At 48.7% G+C, this 17736-nt stretch overlaps 3 protein-coding genes across 3 annotated transcripts; 1 reads left to right on the top strand and 2 right to left on the bottom strand.

Moving 5' to 3' along the window:
• Positions 1-1350: 1350 nt before the first annotated feature.
• Positions 1351-5223, bottom strand: trmt61b (tRNA methyltransferase 61B). The gene is made up of 7 exons (XM_018733425.2): positions 4010-5223; positions 3586-3688; positions 2901-3091; positions 2726-2817; positions 2063-2271; positions 1791-1874; positions 1351-1455 (listed from the first exon to the last, which is right to left on the bottom strand). The coding sequence occupies exons 1-7, from the start codon at positions 4694-4696 to the stop codon at positions 1418-1420; spliced, it is 1404 nt and encodes a 467-aa protein (XP_018588941.2). The 5' UTR covers positions 4697-5223; the 3' UTR covers positions 1351-1417.
• Positions 5224-5251: 28 nt separating this feature from the next.
• On the top strand, positions 5252-17357 carry LOC108922977 (WD repeat-containing protein 43-like). The gene is made up of 18 exons (XM_018733397.2): positions 5252-5753; positions 7702-7836; positions 8226-8347; positions 8439-8559; positions 8677-8795; positions 9484-9586; positions 9697-9761; positions 9861-10038; positions 10142-10228; positions 10638-10763; positions 11439-11588; positions 12414-12500; positions 12784-12815; positions 12926-12989; positions 13143-13256; positions 13476-13545; positions 16640-16698; positions 16803-17357. Exons 1-18 carry the CDS (start codon positions 5322-5324, stop codon positions 16941-16943), a joined length of 2205 nt encoding a protein of 734 aa, XP_018588913.2. The 5' UTR covers positions 5252-5321; the 3' UTR covers positions 16944-17357.
• LOC108922979 (zinc finger BED domain-containing protein 4-like) lies at positions 14140-16618 on the bottom strand. Its single transcript, XM_018733412.2, has 2 exons — positions 16098-16618; positions 14140-15852 (listed from the first exon to the last, which is right to left on the bottom strand). Exons 1-2 carry the CDS (start codon positions 16242-16244, stop codon positions 14191-14193), a joined length of 1809 nt encoding a protein of 602 aa, XP_018588928.2. The 5' UTR covers positions 16245-16618; the 3' UTR covers positions 14140-14190.
• Positions 17358-17736: the final 379 nt, after the last annotated feature.

Below are 17736 nucleotides of genomic sequence, written 5' to 3'. Positions count from 1 at the left end.
CAAAAGGTGAACTGTTAATTTATGCCTAGACCACCTGTAGGACTGTGAAGGAGCTGAATGGGCAAAAGAGCACAGAAAATTCCCAGGCTCAATTCACACATCGTCTGAGCCGCTTGTCCCACAGGGGGTGACGGGGAGCTGGAGCCTAACCTGGCAACACAGGGCGTAAGGCTGGAGGGGGAGGGGACACAAGTCCATCGCAAGGCACCCCAAGCGGGACTCAAACCCCAGACCCACCAGAGAGCAGGACCCAGTCCAACCCACTGCGCCACCGCACCCCCAGGCTCAATTCAATTCAATTCAATTTATTTTTTATAGAGCGCTCTTCTCACGCAGTGACACAGAGCACTTTAGCACAGGCATAAAGCAAGAAAAACAGATACGAACAAAGAAGACAGTCAACTAATGGCTACCAGAATGAAGAACTTATTATTACTTATCTTTCAGGCTCTGAAAGATTTGCAATAAAGTATCCCTAGAAAATGAAAACAATATCCAGAAGTTGTTCCTGGGAGGCACAATGATAGCGCTGGTGTCTCATGACTTCTGGCTGTAGGTTCGAGTTGTGGGTTTCAGTTTCCATGTTCTCCTCGTGTTCACATGGGTTCCAGGTGAAATGGTGACTCTAAATTTCTCTTGTGTGCCTGAGATGCTGCCCTGTGATGGACAGGTGCCCAGTTCATGGTTGCATCCTTCCTTGGTCCCTGTCCTTCTGGGATAGGCTCTAGACTACCACGTCCCTGCTGTGCACAAGCTGTTGATGATAGCAGGAAAGACAAAGCTGTTCTTTGACTGACACGATCATGTTTTGTTTTGGAAAACAGGATGTGTGCGTTTGCCCATTTCGTTCCACCTGGCTGTTTGACATCAGCGGTTTAGATTTGGCCATTTGTTTTGTTTACGCTCAATTTGTGCAATGTGGAGAATTTCAGCGTTCCATACACTTAGTGTTTTACAGGCAGTGCAGGACACAGGTAACAAGAACACAGACTGACTCCTTAAAGGAATCAGCTGTATGAGTACAAAATACCTTTTTTACAATGAGGAATGTTAAGTCTATCATGCCACGTACGAATAAGAGGCATGAAACAAATAGTGATGAAAAAAGGAAAACATTTTTTAAAGTTGGTAACTGAACATTTGTAATGGTGTTCTCTAAGCAAACATTTCCAAAAAAAGTTTCACTTTTACAATACAGTAGGTACATTAACCATTTCTGCCAGTTGTCCCAATCTTGAAAGATAAAATCCAGGATGAGAGCAATTAAATGCTACATACAAAGAAGATTGTAATTAAAAGAACATTCACAGTGTTTGTGTTCTACTCAATACGTATTTATTGAGAAAAGTAGAAAATGAAATTCCCAAATACAGTATAGAACTCCTCAAAAATGTCCGGTATCAAGGCCTTTGGTAGGTCACTGGGGTACCACTTTCCGCAGTTTCACCAAGAAAGCTGGAACAACAGCGCAATATTTTCACATTTAGTGCTCACTTTGACATCACTTGAACAAATTTTTCCAATATGAAATTCAGTTACATTTACTTTTAACACGCTGAAAATCAGCCTTTAAGGTTACACATTTTAATTTCAGTGGTATAGGACCAACATTACATCGCCTCATTGATGAATGTAGTTTTCAACAATAACTATTTTTGGAGTCCTATGATGTAGTCAAAGGCAAACGTAAGTTTTGCTGATAATGGGAGTTCTTGCAAGTCACAAAAGTTTACGTAGTGACAGTCACACACTGAGAAACACAACTGAAAATGGGTGCAATAAACACTTACCGGTGTGGGAAGTCTGATGATGATGAGGTCGGGCTATGTAGGGGAGAGTGCCAAATGGGGCATGGGCTGGCTCAGCCAAGTTTTCTAAAGAAACACACTGTGTTACAACAGTCTAACAGCTTACAAGCAAATAATGATTCATATGACTAAAGAGGTCAACGTATGTGTAATTTCAACAATGAGCAAAAATGAGAAACATTGATTTTAATGCTGTACAGACAAGAGCAGAAGTTTTATAAGCAAGTGGTGTAGCTTGGAAAGGCTGAAATCACCCATTTCCTCATCCTGAGACTGGCATTCCTTCCCCTCTTCATTGTCATCATTTTGTGTGTGTGGCGCCACTCTGGCAGAGGAATTCCCATCTTTCTTGATGGCTAGGGTCACCAGCCAGTCCTTGTGCTGCACCTCGATGATGCGTTCACAGTGGATGGGGAGCCTGGAGACTCGGACCCCCTCCAGCAGATCTATAACTTGCGTCAAACTGTATGTTAAGAAGAAACATTCAGTAAATACTATTTGGAAAATTCCTCACCTCTGTGAAATATGCATTGTGACAGCACCCCCTGGTGATGGATCCAAGGGCATCATAATTTGATAAATATTTGCTCTTAGATCGAGTTTTCGTAACCCCTTCTAGGCCTCCTACCCCTTTAAGAAAAATTCACCTGATGAAAGCTACGGATCCCTTTTAGAAAAATGTCCTTTGACAAGTTCACTGAAAATACTGTATTTGGTTTACTGCACTGAAAATTACCTTCATATGGAACTGTAATACCCTAGTAATACTTTTTGTATAATGTTCAGTTGTAATTAACATGCCTGCCCTTCCACAGAAACCAGGGTAAGAACTCCTGTAAGAGTCGTATAAGAATTACACATTCAGTTTTTTGACCATTTGCCTGTACAACGAGTCTTGACAAGGGTGGCCTGCTCACTTGGCCTGATAAACAGTGCACACACCCCCAGTGTGCAGGTGTGGAAACACTGTGGGCAACACGAGCTGTGGGTTCAACATGTCCAGAGCAACCTGAAACACAAACATGCACAGCTCATACAGGACGGCCATGTTAAACACACACATGTATTTAGGCACAGGCGTGTTCTCCTTACAGAGTTGAAGCTCCGTCCCGAGAGAAGGGTTGTTGCAGCCCGCAGATCAGCATTGTGGAAATGGACATTGTCAGGCCACTCCTCCCCGCGGTGCAGGCTCCACGCTTTGCGCCAATTCTGGTAGTTGCGCACAGCCCGTAGTTGGTGATCCTTCCTGAGCTCCACGCTGAGCACGGTCCCCTTGGAGCCCACTGCAGTAATAGAAAGGTGCTCCTTGAGCACATTGCAACCATGGTTCTGAAACACACACATCCACTAAACCAACAGCAGAGGTAGAGGAAAGTCTGAGAAGGGAAAATTAGCAAGCAAAACTTGAAGTTTATTGAATATTACTAAAGTAGTACAATATGCACATGGCTTTAATAAACAACCCAGTGGAAAAGTGCAGACCTGAAGGTTATCGGTTCATATCTCAAAAGGTGCGTTGCTAAAGTACTGTTAGGCAATTTACTTAATATAACTTATTGTTTATTCATTTAGCTGATGCTTTTCTCCAACGTGACATACACCGAGTTTGCACACTGATTTACCCTTTTATACAACTGGGTAGTTTTCACTTGAGTAATTCAAGTAAGCTAGAGGTTCAAACACTGCAGCTTGAAAAACAAGATGATGGCACTATTCAGAAGCCACCGACTGCACAATTCACTTAAAAATAAATAAAAAATAAATCTGTATAAATTACCTGCTCGAGACAGGAAGAGGGCCATGGCCCCTGAGCCAGACCCCGACTCCAGCACACTGTCCCCCTCAGTGACATCCATCATCATCAGAATGGCACTGGCATCCTGCAAGAGAAAATGCGGTTAACATTTACAGCTGACCACATCAGAGCAGCAGTACTTGTGTGTATGTCCTCCTGAGACCCATTCACTGATTTCTGTGTGCTCTACAGAGGACACGCTACATTCTACGGTACTAAGTGCCTTATAGAGAACATTCTGTGCTTTTAAATGCCAGATATTTGGAGAGGGGATAACTTTCTAGAAATATATCCAAAGTTTTTTTTGATGGGTCTCAGAACGATATAAACAAGTACAGGTTTTGAAGACAAACCGCCTCTGGAGCTTGAGTGAAACTGGCAAACGCGGTGCAGTGAAACGGCATACCTTAGGGTAGGCAATGGTAGGCGCTCTCCTCATCAAAAGGACGTACTCCTCGAGGCTAGGGCGTCTCACGAGGACAGGGGCTCCACCAGAAAATCGCATGACAGTGCCGGAAATATGCCCCATGATAGCCCTGTGGGTAAGAAACCCCCACGGGCTCTGCAGGCACCCCTTCTCCTGGAGCTGGAACATCTTCCGGAACTCCTGCCTGAACCTCCCATGGTACTCAGCCAAAACTAGCTCACCGACACCAAGGGGCTTCTCCCCGGAAACAGTCGGAGAAGGTCCACCTTCAACATATCCCTGCTCTATTGGCGGTGGTGATTTCAGACTTCTCCTCTCCTCCTGACCATTCTCCAGACCCTTAGCTGTGGCGTCTCTCAAATCCCACACCTCCTGGCTCAAGGCTTCCTGTGGTAGAAGACGGCTAATTCTCTCGAGGGGAGACAGGGGACGCCGCTTGGAGCCCAGTCTCACTGGCGCGTGTCCTCCGGGCGGATGCTGCGGACCTGTGAACGGGGATTCTGAAGTCTCCTTGGAAGTCCCATTTCCACCGTGATCCTTATCCCCTGTACTCAAGGTCCTCAAACTCCATGTTCGCACACACGGTACCTGGCACTTCCTCTGCCGCGTACAGGCACCGCACACTCGGCCAAGAGTCCCGCAGAGACGAGCCAGAGGCATTTCCATCCGCACGAATACAAACACCGTATTTCAGAAGAGGACTCTCCAGTTCACAATTACATTATTTAAATAAAAACACACATTTGCTGTTTAATACTTATATTTGCAGACCAAGAGCTGTATAAAACGGTTCTTAGGGCTAGAACACACCCAAAAGCGTGAGCTTCATCCGAGCCATGCAGGAGACAGAGGGGCCTCCCGTGAATTCTATCTGCGACTCTGCCGGGGAACACGCAGTTTTCTGTAACGTCATCATTATGCGACGCGACTCGGCTGACTACAATTTTTCCATACAGGTGGCGCTTACTGTACATTTAACGTGGCCTTATACGCTGGTCCGTCTTAGAGAACCACATTAAAACGTTCAGGTTGTTATTATTAGAATGAGAGTAATAAAGACTCAAGAATTTACTTTAATTGTCTGGATAAATTAATTCGGGCTATATTTTGTGTTCAGCGCCAAGGCTCCAGCCACAATTAGCCAGCTATCCTGACGACACTAATTATTTCAACTCACATTAACATATATAGTTAACAATATACTTGAGTAACGGTGAAAAGTGTATCCCTGTAGTCTCAAACTTAGCTCGAATAAACGCGCAAAAGGCGGTTCTACTCTCTCGGTCCGCCTATGACAAACGCAGCGCTCAGAACGGCTCTCCCCGCTTTACCGACTCGCCAATTAGTGAGCGAGCCCTCGGCCAAGGGGAGATACCGCGCATGCGCTCTGACCTGTGACGGCGACCAACGAGAGAGCGCAGAGAAGCGGGGTTCCTGCTGCGCACGCGCGCCGACCGCTAACACGTGTTCCACGACTGGGGCTCCCTCCCGAACACGCAGACTCGAATTCAGCGCCATGGCGGCCGACGGAGGGTCTTTTTCGCAGTCGCTCCCGTGCGCGTTTTCGCCGAAATCGCGGCAGTACTTGGCCGTGTGCGCGCCGGATGGCCGGCTGCGCGTGTGGGACACGGAGAGCAAGACGCTGCAGCAGGAGTACGTGCCCTCGGCACACTTGAGCGCGACGTGTACGTGTATCAGCTGGGGACCATGCCGGACGGCCGAGGTACGGAGCGCGGCGGAGCCGTCGAGCCCCGTCCTTACCCCCTTCCCCCCCCGCGGCGAGAGGGCCCGCAGCACCGTGGGTGTGTCGGGGCCGGTCAAAGTGGACGAATGTCTAAGTAGTTACTGTGGTATGGCAACAGGTTCGCCTTATTACCCGCTTCGTTTCCATCACGATCATGTGTCGCGATCCTCCATCTGGACGCACATGTCTGACTGCTGCTGCACATGGCCGCCTCCACGTGAACGCGCACCTGGCGCTCGCTGCTTCTTTTTCTCACCTCTCTGCCCGATTTCCACCCGTAATGATGTCGTTTGTAAAGGAAACGTTTTCCTTTCCGAAATGATAACGCCATGGGAAGAAGATGTGCCGTCGTCGTCGTCGTCCTCTCGGGTCTCGTGGTGTTGAACCTGCTGCCCGCCCGGTTCCTTCCTTCGCTCCGCAATTTTCATGATCATCATCATCGTGTCTAAGTTTCAGGGTTATTCTAATTCTTGGTATCTTATTTGAGCCACACGCTGTATATAACCGTTAAAGTTCGCATCCTCTCGGTTACACGGGTCCGACAAACAGCTGAAATCCTGTTTGAGAAGTTTCCCCTCACCCCTAAGTTCATCTGCTCTCCTCCCTATCATCACATGTCTAAATATATAATATAATACATATTTCAGCTCTTTAAAACTCACCATCTTCATAATAGCTGTATTTTTTTACAGTTAATGTAAACATCCATACGTTAAGCACACGGCATTTCTATTATATAAGCTTTATATAAAAAATATAATATGTACACAAAAAAATGTATGTTCTGTATCATATGTATTGAAGTTAAATACCTGATAGAGGAAAACCCAACAAAATATTTTATATTTTGGATAAACCTTTACACAGCTACTCCTGTAATGTAATGTAAATGTATCTCCAAAAAAAAAAAAAAAAAATTTACTAGGAAGGTGGTCAGGAATCATCGATCATCTGATAAAGTTTTACGCGGCTATTCGTGTGATGAACATTGGTTCATATGATGGAAAGAAACAAACTGTACTTAAAAATCACACTCTGTTATTAAGTGTCTCTTCCTGCTAATGTAACGAACACCTTGTATTTTCTATGAGATGTACGTCGCTTTGGAGAAAAGCGTCTGTTAAATGAATGAATGTAAATATATAATATTTTGTTGGGCTTTCCTCTTTCGGGTATTTAACTTCAATCAGGTCAACAGGTGTGGAAACGTGACATGTTTTCCCTTTAGGTGTCTTTACCGCATCCGTATATGACACCTCATTAACGGCAGTCGTGTTGTTTTAGGGTTATTTGCCCAGTTTTTGATCTTTCCCACGGCAGAGTATTTCTTTTATGTGGTTCGTTTGAAATACCTGCTTCCCTTTGCCGCTTTATTCGGTGTTGAATTGGAATACTCACTCTGGCATCCTTGAATTACACACACACACACACACACACATTTTCAGAACCGCTTGTCCCATACGGGGTCACGGGGAACCGGAGCCTACCCGGCAACTCAGGGCGTAAGGCTGGAGGGGGAGGGGACACACCCAGGACGGGACGCCAGTCGGTCGCAAGGCACCCCAAGCGGGACTTGAACCCCAGACCTACTGGAGAGCAGGATTGTGGTCCAACCCACTGCCCCACCGCACCCCCTCACCATCCTTGAATTAATTTTTTTTAAATGTATTTGAGTTATATTTCAAGTAGGTCTCAGGATTGCGCTGCTTTGTAATTGACTGGTCGTTAACGTAAAAAGTTGTTGCAGGAAGCACCGTGTGCTTTTATGCTTGTTGATTTTGGTATTTATTGGGTCAGCGGTGGTGTGTTTTTATGAACGTCACTTCTGTCGGAGCCTTCGCTGTCACTCTTGCCAACTTCGGATAGGTATGTGTTTTGCTGGATGGAAAGGACCCAGGTGAACTCATTCCCGTGTGTGTGAGAACAGGGGGGCCCACAGAGGAAGAAGAGGAAATCGGAGGCTCCGCAGGCCGCGGAGAAGGCGGACCTGCTGGCGATGGGCACGGCCGCCGGCAGCATCATCATCTACAGCGCCATGAAGGGGGAGCTGCACTGCACCCTGGTAAGGCCGCTGGGGGAGAGACGGTTACGATGAGGTGCCTCTGTGCTGTGACATCCCGAGGGGTCCTGGTCCTGCAATGTAGCCATACCTTGTTTGTTCAGTCTCAGCTCATGCAAAGCCCACACAGGCTGAGCTGTATTCAACCCCACATCCCAACACACACAGCCCAGGAGAGGAGGCGCCAGACCAACCTGCTGCGCCACCGTGCTTTTACAGTGCCTTTGTTATCAATATAAATTAACAAAAATTGCTGTTTTACCGTCCTGAATTATGGTCAAAAGTGTTTTCACAGTTTGAAATATAATGTTTCAGGATTGGAACCTGCCGTTTGTTTGTGGGGGGAGCTCTGAATTCTGGGAAACGAGTCCTTGGACGCTCTTGTCTTGCAGGACGGGGGTCACAGCGGACAGGTGAACGCTGTCAGATGGCATCCGGAGGAAGCGCTGCTGTACAGTGGGTCCGAGGACACGTACATCGCCGAGTGGGACCTGAAGACTGGAAAGACCTGCTAGTAAGAGCCACGGGGAGTTCTGGGATAGCAAAGTGTGCTCTTCGTGTGTGAGTGCCGATCTGGACGGCTGACCTGCCGCTCCCTCCCGCAGTAAGTGGAAGGCGGACCACAGCCCTGTGACCAGCCTGTGCGTGAGTCCCGACGGACGCTTCCTGCTCTCTGCTGGACAGACCATCAAGATGTGGGACTTGGACACCAGGGAGGTGTATCGGGTGAGCGCTCGCTTTCACGGTGGCGGATGAGCTCGTGGGGAGGGGGCGCGCTATATGTCCGTGCGTGGACGAAGGTCGCTGCAGGATCTCACGGGCCCCAACTCCTCCGTTCCACAGAAGTTCACAGGTCACGCCACGGCGGTGACGACTCTGCACTTCGCCAGCGCGCGGCCCCCCGACAGCGACGGCCTGTACTTCCTGTCCGGCGCAGCTCACGACAGGCTCCTCAGCGTCTGGTGAGTTGGAGTTGGGTTAAGCTCCCGTCTCGCAACTCGGTCGGCTGATCCCCGACCGCCCGACCCGGCACTTCTAGCCGCGAGTTCGGTCACACACTTGATGTCACAAATACATCATTGGTCTCGCCTTTTTTGTGCAACACTAGGTGATGGTGTCGATGCCCCATCTGCTTGTTGCTAAGTATTTATTTACCTAATTTATTCGCTTAGCTGACGTCTCATTCCAAAGCAGCTTACAGTTCTACTTAGCCCATTGATGCAGTAAAATTTACCCAGCTGTATCATTTCAGGGTAAGTACTTTGCTCAAGGGCACTAGAGCAGTAGGTAGGATTCGAACCGCTGACCTTTGCATTTGAAAACAGCGGTTTTAACCACTGCGCCACCTGCTGCTCTGATAGCTGTAATTACATTGCGCTCATTGGTATATAAATTCTGGTGCCTTATTATCTATATTTACTATATATTTTGTACAGCCTATTTATATTAATGTACTGTTTCAGATGCCTCTTATTGGGCACAGTTCGCACGTGCAACTTTTTTTCTACTTTATTTCACTAGAGTCTTTCTGCTTCACTTGAGCAGCACGTTGTGAAGTTAATTATCAAAGAGGAGTTTTATGGGGTCAGCGTGACCTCTGTACTGAAGGTAAATCCGCTGCGGGTGCTCATCACCGAGGTCGTCTCCCAGGCAGGTGCGGTCTGGGGGGAAGGATAAGAACGCAGTACTGTCCTTCACTCTGACGGACGAACCGAGACACCTGGACATCATTCCGTCCGACGGCAAGGACCAGGTGAGGCCTGTCTGCGGGGGAACCTCGTTGTTTTATGCATTTTGCTCTGCCTCGGGATGTGTTTGCTGTCACCGGTGGCTCACGCCTCCTTCCTCCCATTTCCCCCCCAGGCAGTGCGGCTGGCTGTTGTATGTGAGGACGGACAGCTGCACCTTTTTGAGCACTTTCTCAACGGGTGAGTTAATCCTTCACCTTCGCACCTCGGTACGTTGGTCTTTCGTTTCGGTCCAAACCAACTCTGACCTCTAGGGCGGCGCTCTTCCTTTGTTCTTAGGCCTTGCAAGAAGCCTCTGTCCCCCACCTGCTCGCTGCAGGTGTCGAGCACGGGTGGCCAGTCGGGAAAGGGGGATACGCCGATCCCCGTTCCCTTGCTGGCAGCTGCTTTAGGCTCAGACCCCCAGGGTCTTCTCCTGTCCTACGGCAACCACCTGCAGCCTGTGATAGAGAGAGTGGTGAGTGTGGGGAAGGAGTGGAGTAGGTTTGACTGTGGTGGATTTTTAATTGTGCCTGTGCGCTCGGTGCTGAGGACCCCCACCCCCTTCTGCTGTCCATCAGACTGTGAACGCGGCGGAGAGACACATCTGCCTGGTTCGGGATGTCAGGACCGCTCTGTCCCTCTCCATAGACACGGGCATTTCCAAGGTAACCGTGCACCACCGCCGTGGGTCCGTCACTCTGCAGCGTGGCGAAGAGCAAGAGCTGAGCGTTTGTTGGTCCCATCGGGCCATGCAGCTCTTCCCCAGTTTCCTTCACATTCCATTCATGTTTTTCATCGATTCTTTTTCAACAAAGCCGGTACCATATTTACATTTATTAGCTTTTCTGTGAAGCCATTAGTTAGCCATTTACCCATTTATACAGTCGGGTAATTTTTACAGGAGCAGTTCAAAGCAAATACCTTGATCGGGTACCACGGCTGGAGGTGGGATTCAAACCTGCAGACTCTGAGACGGAAGGCAGCAACTCCAAACACTAGAGCCCCTGAGGTCCCGTTAAATAAATACTGAAGTTCATACATAACCGGGTGTGTTTGAAAACCCCTTCCTGTCAGGTGAAGACCCCCGTAGCGAGCCCCGGCGCCAAAGTGCTCACCCCTGGACTCCCAGGTCATAGTGCCCTCGTGAAAACAGCTCCCGCGAAGCCAGAGAAGAGGAAACAGGACTCCGGTACCAAAGAGGTAAAATACCGACACTCTACCTTTCTCCTGAGTGTACCAGTGGCGTGGATTCTTTTTAACGTTCAAAATATAAATCTTATTGAAATGCTGTTAAATTAATTGGAAGATAAGTCTTTGAAACTTAGTAACTGCGTTATCTTTATTTCCTTCAGCTGTATTGATTCAGTGGTGATATTTTGCTTTTGTGATCAATACCTGAATGTCTCTCTAAAGTCCCCATATGGTGGATCCAGGGGATGAATTTTCTTCTAGAAAAATTAGCAGTTAACTTACATAATTCACATGAATGCTGGAGTTTGGATAGTGGACTTCATGGACGGTGATGGTCAATATTCTCTTAATTCTCTAATTTTGTGTTATGCAGGTGAATGTACTCCTAGCATGTGGTCCTTTCAGTTTTTCTGTTTGCATTTACATTAATTATCTGATGCTTTTCCCAAGAGCGACTTACGTTGCTGATCTGCCTACAATTATTTACCCATTTATACAGCTGGGTCGTTTTTTTTTTTTTTTTTTTCTGGAGCAATTTAGAGTAAGTACCTTGCTCAAGGGTACTAGAGCCAGAGGTGGGATTCGAATGCAGCTGCTTTAACCGCTACTCTGTGAATGCTGTAAGCTGACTTGCTGACAACCAGTGGTCCACCGTCACAGCACTTCTCTCTCCCTGACGTCCAGAGATCGATTGAGGAGCGGCTGGGGGAGATGGAGCTGTCTTCGGGTGGGGGCGAGAAGGGGGACGCCAAAGGGACTCCCTCGCTGCAGACGGACAGTTACGCCGTGCTCCTGGTTCAGGGCCTGGAAAGCAAGGACAACAGCATTCTCAATGTGAGTGCTCACCCCGCCCACCCAGTTCTCCGATATCGATAAGGTAGAACAGCAGCCCAGGGCTCCATCGATTTACCTCATAACAGCGGCGCAGCTCGACAGCGGACGGCACTTGTTGCCACAGGGCAATCGATCGTCTCCAGATGTTGAGATTTCCTCCTCGCACCGCTCCTGGGGATCGTAACTCTTCGCGGGGAGCCTCTGTTGCCCTGACGCCAATATCAGTTAGCGCACAACGCGGCGGGAGGAGTCGGCGCCGGCCCGGTGGAGCACGCGAGGAAAATCCTTCGTAGATCATTTTGAGTTCTCGAAAGAAGCTCCAAGTGTACTCTCACACAGTGCTAATGGCACAAATGGTGGAATTCCAAATTCTTCAGAGAACTTTTGGGTTTATTCCTAATCACTCAACAATTGACATTGAATCGGAGTTTGCGGACGCAGTGCATTTTGTCCATTATTTTGCCAAATGATCCCAAGTTAAAGTCTGATTTTTTTAAAAAATGTGTTTTATCCAGATTTTTGCTGAACAAAACCTCTAAATAAAACAGGACTTGTGAATCGTCAGACTTTTCGTTGATTGCGACTTGATGGTAAAATTGACTGTGGGGTTTTGAATGAATCAAAACTGTTCACATTGTTCCAATAGTGTTGATACGGTAAGAATTTAGTGTTTGTAATGTTCTGTAATTGTTCTGCAAAGTTTGTTCAAACACTATTGAGTTCAGTATTCCAGGGAAGCTCTTTAAATGATCTTCTTTGCATGTGAAAGGGTGAAACATGAACATTTCTGCATGTATTAATGTTCTGTTTGCTGTCCATCTTCAGAAAGTCCTCCAGACCAAGCGAGAGGTGTTGATAAAGAAGACGGTTGCCCGGTTACCCATCCCCGCTGTCCTGCCGCTGGTTGAAGAGGTAAATGCTGGAAAGTGGAACGGACTCACGTTTGCTGACAGGATGTTGGGTTGTCGCAGAACGTGTGCAGATGAAACCTTTCAGACAACAAGAAGCGTGGGGTCGGGAGTGCAGGCGTCGTAGCAACGTGGTTTTGAAGTGTTTGGGAGTTGAGAGCGTTGAAGCACTGCAGTGTGTGTGTGTGTGTGTGTGTGTGTGTGTGTGTGTGTGTGTGTGTTCAGTTGTTTGGGTTGATCAAACCAGAAAGTTTCCCTAACCACCGATCTTCCCATCCCCCCTTCAGCTCACCAAGAGGATGCAAGGACACCCGTACACGTGAGTTCACCGCCGCCCGCCCATCTATCCGTAACCCCATCTGTTTGGACTTCTCTCAATCTTAGTTCTGATTCATTGAGTGTTAAATGCCGCCTCCATACCTTTTTCAGAGCGGTGCTTATGGTGCGATGGCTCAAGGCTGTTCTTGTGGAGCACACGTCCTACCTGTCAACAGTGAGTGCTACAGTTCATCGCTTCGTTTTGCACACTTTTATTTTTGGGTTTCCAGATTCTAACGACACGTGGGATGGTCCTTTGCTGGGGTGTTAAATAAGGGCGCAGGCTCGGGATCCGTGCTGACTGTTTTGGGTCATTATCCTGTTGCAGGTACCAGACTTGGTGTCTCAGCTGGGAGTCTTGTACCACATGATTGAGAGCCGAGTCAAAGTGTTCCACAAGCTCGCCAGGCTTCACGGCAAGTTGTACCTGCTGATGACACAGGTACGTTCAGTCTTGTCCTTCACATCTAGGAAACCTAATGAGCTGGTGGTAAAAACGTACAAAAAATGTTTTTTTTTTTTTTTTTTGTGGATTATATTACACTGTTAACATCTGAAACCAAAAACTACAAGAAGCTGCTTTTTTTTGTCAAGTGAAGAATGTCATTTGCCTGCAGGATGTGCTGCTGTGTTAACTGCATTTATACCTCCCCTCCACCAGGTGGCAGCAGGAGAAACTTCTGGGACAGTCACAGCATTAGACCAAACAGCTAAGCTGGTGTACGAGGAGGGTATGTTCACTGTCTGTATGCAGGAGCTGCTCCTCTCTGTGTACAGGAGAAGGACGGGAAGCCCAGTTTATTCACTGCCCATCTTACAAACCCGCTCCTTTAAAACACACTGCAATTACCCTGAATTTGGGTGGACGGTCGTATTTACCTCATTGTACGCGGTTCACACTCGCACAGCTACAGGCGTGTTACAAAAAGGTGACGCCTGTCTCATTCTCTCTACCTGAGCCCCAGCTGTCAGCCTTTCTTGCTCCTTTTCTTTGGTTTAAAATGCAAAGTCCTTGAACTCTTCCAGATTTGTGCACCTGGGCAGGAACCCTCTGATCACTTTACAAACATGACAAGATTTTGGAAATGCAAATGCATTTATGCAAATTCTAGTCGTCCCCCCCCCCCCCCCCCCATGCTTTGCATGCAAGTGCGGCTCTCGTTGCCAGGCAACCAAACCCAGCAGCCTTGGTCTGAAAGGCCCGTTTCATTCCCCGTGCTTCTGCGTGAACACAGCCGCCCGCAGTGCTCTGGTGCTCATATTTAATGCAAAATTTCTTTTTTTTTTTTTTTTGAACTATATGGAACCACACATCAGAAGTAAAATTTTTTTTTTTTTTTTTTTTTTTATAAAAAAATGCCACAATGCTGCAGGGATCATTGCAGCAGACTGTTGTTGAGCTTGATGAACGTCAGGCTCTCGAAGTCGCCATCAGGGAGCCCGGTGCTGTCGGGGTGCAGGGTCGGAACAGGTGATGCTGGTATACAGAGGTATTGCAGGGCCAGCGAGGAAAGCCGAGGGAACCGCTGAAGGTTCCCCCTCCAGAACACCAGGGGGTCCTGGTGGTATGGAATGCAGGGTTCCTGCAAGTATGTCTCCACCTCTTCGACATGTGGGCTTGGGGCGGAGTGCTGGGGCTCATCCTCAAAGAAAGGAAACAAGCACTTCTTTCTAGGCGGGCACAGCGCTTCTGAGGCAGAAGCGGGCTCCCGGGTGTCTCCGGCCGAGGCACCGGTCATCGAGAGCAGGTCGTCCTTGAGGCGGGAGCTGTGGTCACCCTCGGTCCAACGCAACTTGAGACGTGGGTCCAAAATGGTGGCCCGCAGGTAGGAAGACTTGGCCTCGTACTGCTGGAGCCACTTGTCAGTGGAAATTGTGAGGCCCACCACCATCTTGTGATTGTGCTCTGACTGAGAGCTCAGGTGCTTCCGGATCCCCCAAATTGATGGAATGACTAGGCTGGCTGGGACCACCCGCTCCCCTTGGATGCGGTCTGTGATCTCCTCAAATGGCCTCATGATGTGGAGGAAGTCCTCCAAAATTGCTCTTTCCAAGGCAGTGAGGCTCGGGTTAGTGTGTGTACTTGGGCCCAGCTGGTCGTCTTGGTCACCCAGAATGCTCTTCACAAGCTTCAGCTGCCGGTTCCAGGGGGCACAGCCAGTGGCCTGGCCCTTGAGCTGATCCTCCAGGCGATCTGTTGCCGATCCTGGCATGGCATCCCTAGTGCGGTACGCCATTGCCGAGACCTTAGCGAGAACATCCGCAGTTGCCTTCGGTATGGCCAGAAGCCCATCCCTGACGACCAATTGGAGCGCGTGAGCGAACGAGGGCTCGTACTGGGAAACGTACTGCGTGGTGCTGGAGCTCGAGGTGCTCTCGCCTGTGGGTGCGGGAGCACCCTGGCCTTCCATCTTTACCTCTGGCTCTGCAGCGCTCGCCAACGGTGACTCACCGTGTTGCACAAACCCGGGGAGGCTGGTGTTGCAGGGTGCTGTGTTGTCGCTGACAACGATGGCAATTTTGCTTGGCGTTTTATAAATGGCCAAGATGGTCTCACAGTAGCTAAGGATGTCCTCGGCCGTCTGAAAACCCCGTACACGCTTGCAGGAGAACAACACTGACTTGAGGGTGTAGTCCACAATGAGGTGGCCTTTTGCTGCCATGTAGGTGCACCCCTGCTCCCCTGACCAGACATCCACAGTCAGGCAGATGCTCTGGGCAGCCTTGACCAGGGCCTCCAGCTGCCCGTGGAGCAGGTTGTACTGCTGGCACACCAGCGAGTTGACAAAGTGGTGGCGGCTGGGAACATTGTAGGCGGGCTGCACTTCCTGCATGAAGCTCAGGAAGAAGGGACTCTCAACAATGGAGACGTGCAGCTGCTCCCCAGCTATCAGGTTGACCAGAGCGCGGTCGGCCTGGACCTGGCTGGCATCAGTGCTATGCCACTTCTTGGGTGCCAGCATGCTCTTGGTTGGCATAGGGGCCCAGTGGGTGGTGATGCTAGACACTGGATCCAGGGGTATGGAGGCATGCTTCCGCTAAGAGGAGAGTTCAGAACGTGGAATAGCCAGTAGTATTAGCTTGTTGGCTCTTTGGGTATCTTATACAGCATGCAGCATTTAATAAAACTCAGGATTTTGCAACAAAGTTCAGGCAAGAAGACGACCAATAGAAGGTTTAGGAAGCAGCTGCAGATGTGAAACATTTTAGAACCTCACCTGATCTGATCAAAGCATAGCCAAAGAGTTTAACACTGGGGAACCAAATGAGAGCTCAACCTTACCTTCATATGGTTGAGAAGGTTGGAGGTGGCCTTCCTGTTGAAGCTCATCTCCAGCGGGCAGTACTTGCAGCGTGCCTTGCACACCTCCTCTCCATTGTCTGGGATGTAGAAGTGGTCAAAGACCACGGAGGCTCTGCGCTTTGACATGCTTTCGGTGGCCGGCGAGGCCAGAGCTGTATCGCTGCCGTGTGCGTCGGCTCTTAGCGCTTCGCTGCGTTCTCCCTCCGCTCAGAGTTGACGTCAGTTGATTTCAACGGGCGATGACCGAAAGCGCGGGTCAGGGATCAGCCAATGGCTGCTGAGCTTTGCTCAAGTGCATTCTACCAAGTATAAATGAATCTGGGGTATTCACATGCAAATACACTTTTGCCGTGTCATTCGAATGCAAATCAGTGCACTCGAATGTCTGCCTTGTGTGGCTGCATGTAGTTTCATCTCGCTACTTCATATCTGTGGCTCTGGGTTCGGACGTGTTTGGTTTTGCAGGAAGGCAGTTGTTACGATTGTGTAGACGTCTGAACCGATGTTCCTCTCTGCCACAGAGTCCTCTGAGGAAGAGGAGGCTTCAGGAGATGAGGGGCTTCCTGAGGAAGACTCAGATGTAAGTCACAAATCACAGCAAATCAAATTTTCCATTTTAGTGAGAAGCATTAATGGACAGTGTATTCGAAAGTAAAATGTACCGATGGGTTCTTATTTTGGCAGAACTGGGAGGAAGAAGGCATGGAGGAGACAGCTGATCGAGATGATGAGGAAGAGGAGGATGAAGAAGAGAAGATGAACGTGGAGTCAAAAGTGAACGGAGACTCAGACTTGGATCCAGAAAACGAGAGCGAGGAAGAATGAGGAAAAGGAACAAGCGAAGAGGACTGGAAAGAAAAGGATGGTTGCATTTATTTTGATTTTGTTTTAATGTTTTATACAAAGTGCGGGAAGGCTGCGCCACAGTCGCGCAATGCTTCCCAGCAGGTCGGCGCAAGGGCACCTGGCCCGTGACCTTCGACCTCCCCACCCCCCCTCTGAAAGGTGTGCCGGAGAACAATTTCCCTGACACCTCCTCTCCTCGCAGGCTCTGCTGCGGTGGTACGGTGTACCGCTGCTCTCCAGATTTTATGTGAAATGGCTTTTTTTGATGGGGGGGAGGGGTTTGATTTATAACCACAATGTAAAGAAATCTGTATGTACAGTGAAGTGTCTGTATAGGCCCTCGCGCCCTGGATGCTGCAGGATTAAAGCTGTTCTGTAACCTGTCTCCATGCGAACGGCTGTCTGCGTGTCCTCGCTCTTCTCACGTTGAATCTGCACGCACACCTGTTCCTGACATTTACGCACGAGCAAAAGGTGATGGAAGTACAAGGATTGCAGCTGCGAAGTGGAACGGTCGCTTCGGTGCAGGAATCGATGTTGACTCGCAGAGTGGCAGCCGCGTGCCTTTCCTAAACGTGTGTGTGTATGTGTATGTGTGTGTGTAAGACTAGGGTTTCATCACTGCCTGGAGAAGCTCAATGTCCACAGGTGATGCACAGCTGGAGCCTCTTCCCGCCTGCAGTTTATTAAAATTCTGCATACATATCCAGCACGTGCATTTTTTTTTCTTTTTTTTTTTTTTTTTTTTTTTTACCCCACATATCCTGAAGCA

The sequence above is a fragment of the Scleropages formosus genome, chromosome 15 (assembly GCF_900964775.1).
Source record: "Scleropages formosus chromosome 15, fSclFor1.1, whole genome shotgun sequence".
NCBI classification, from domain to species: Eukaryota; Metazoa; Chordata; class Actinopteri; order Osteoglossiformes; family Osteoglossidae; genus Scleropages; species Scleropages formosus.
The sequence above is the reverse complement of the archived record's forward strand: the minus strand, read 5'-3'. Positions and strand labels throughout refer to the sequence as shown.

Bases quoted from the DNA above. Each gene is read 5' to 3' on its own strand.
- trmt61b (XM_018733425.2), bottom strand. From the start codon at position 4,696: ATGGAAATGCCTCTGGCTCGTCTCTGCGGGACTCTTGGCCGAGTGTGC. The intron at 3,689-4,009 runs GTATGCCGTTTC...TTTCTCTTGCAG, and splicing joins CTACCATTGCCTACCCTAAG to GATGCCAGTGCCATTCTGAT. The intron at 3,092-3,585 runs GTAATTTATACA...CTATTACTGCAG, and splicing joins CCTCTTCCTGTCTCGAGCAG to TGGGCTCCAAGGGGACCGTG.
- LOC108922977 (XM_018733397.2), top strand. From the start codon at position 5,322: ATGACAAACGCAGCGCTCAGAACGGCTCTCCCCGCTTTACCGACTCGC. The intron at 12,501-12,783 runs GTAAATGCTGGA...TCCCCCCTTCAG, and splicing joins TCCTGCCGCTGGTTGAAGAG to CTCACCAAGAGGATGCAAGG. The intron at 13,546-16,639 runs GTATGTTCACTG...TCTCTGCCACAG, and splicing joins TAAGCTGGTGTACGAGGAGG to AGTCCTCTGAGGAAGAGGAG.
- LOC108922979 (XM_018733412.2), bottom strand. From the start codon at position 16,244: ATGTCAAAGCGCAGAGCCTCCGTGGTCTTTGACCACTTCTACATCCCA. The intron at 15,853-16,097 runs GTAAGGTTGAGC...CTCTCCTCTTAG, and splicing joins ACCTTCTCAACCATATGAAG to CGGAAGCATGCCTCCATACC.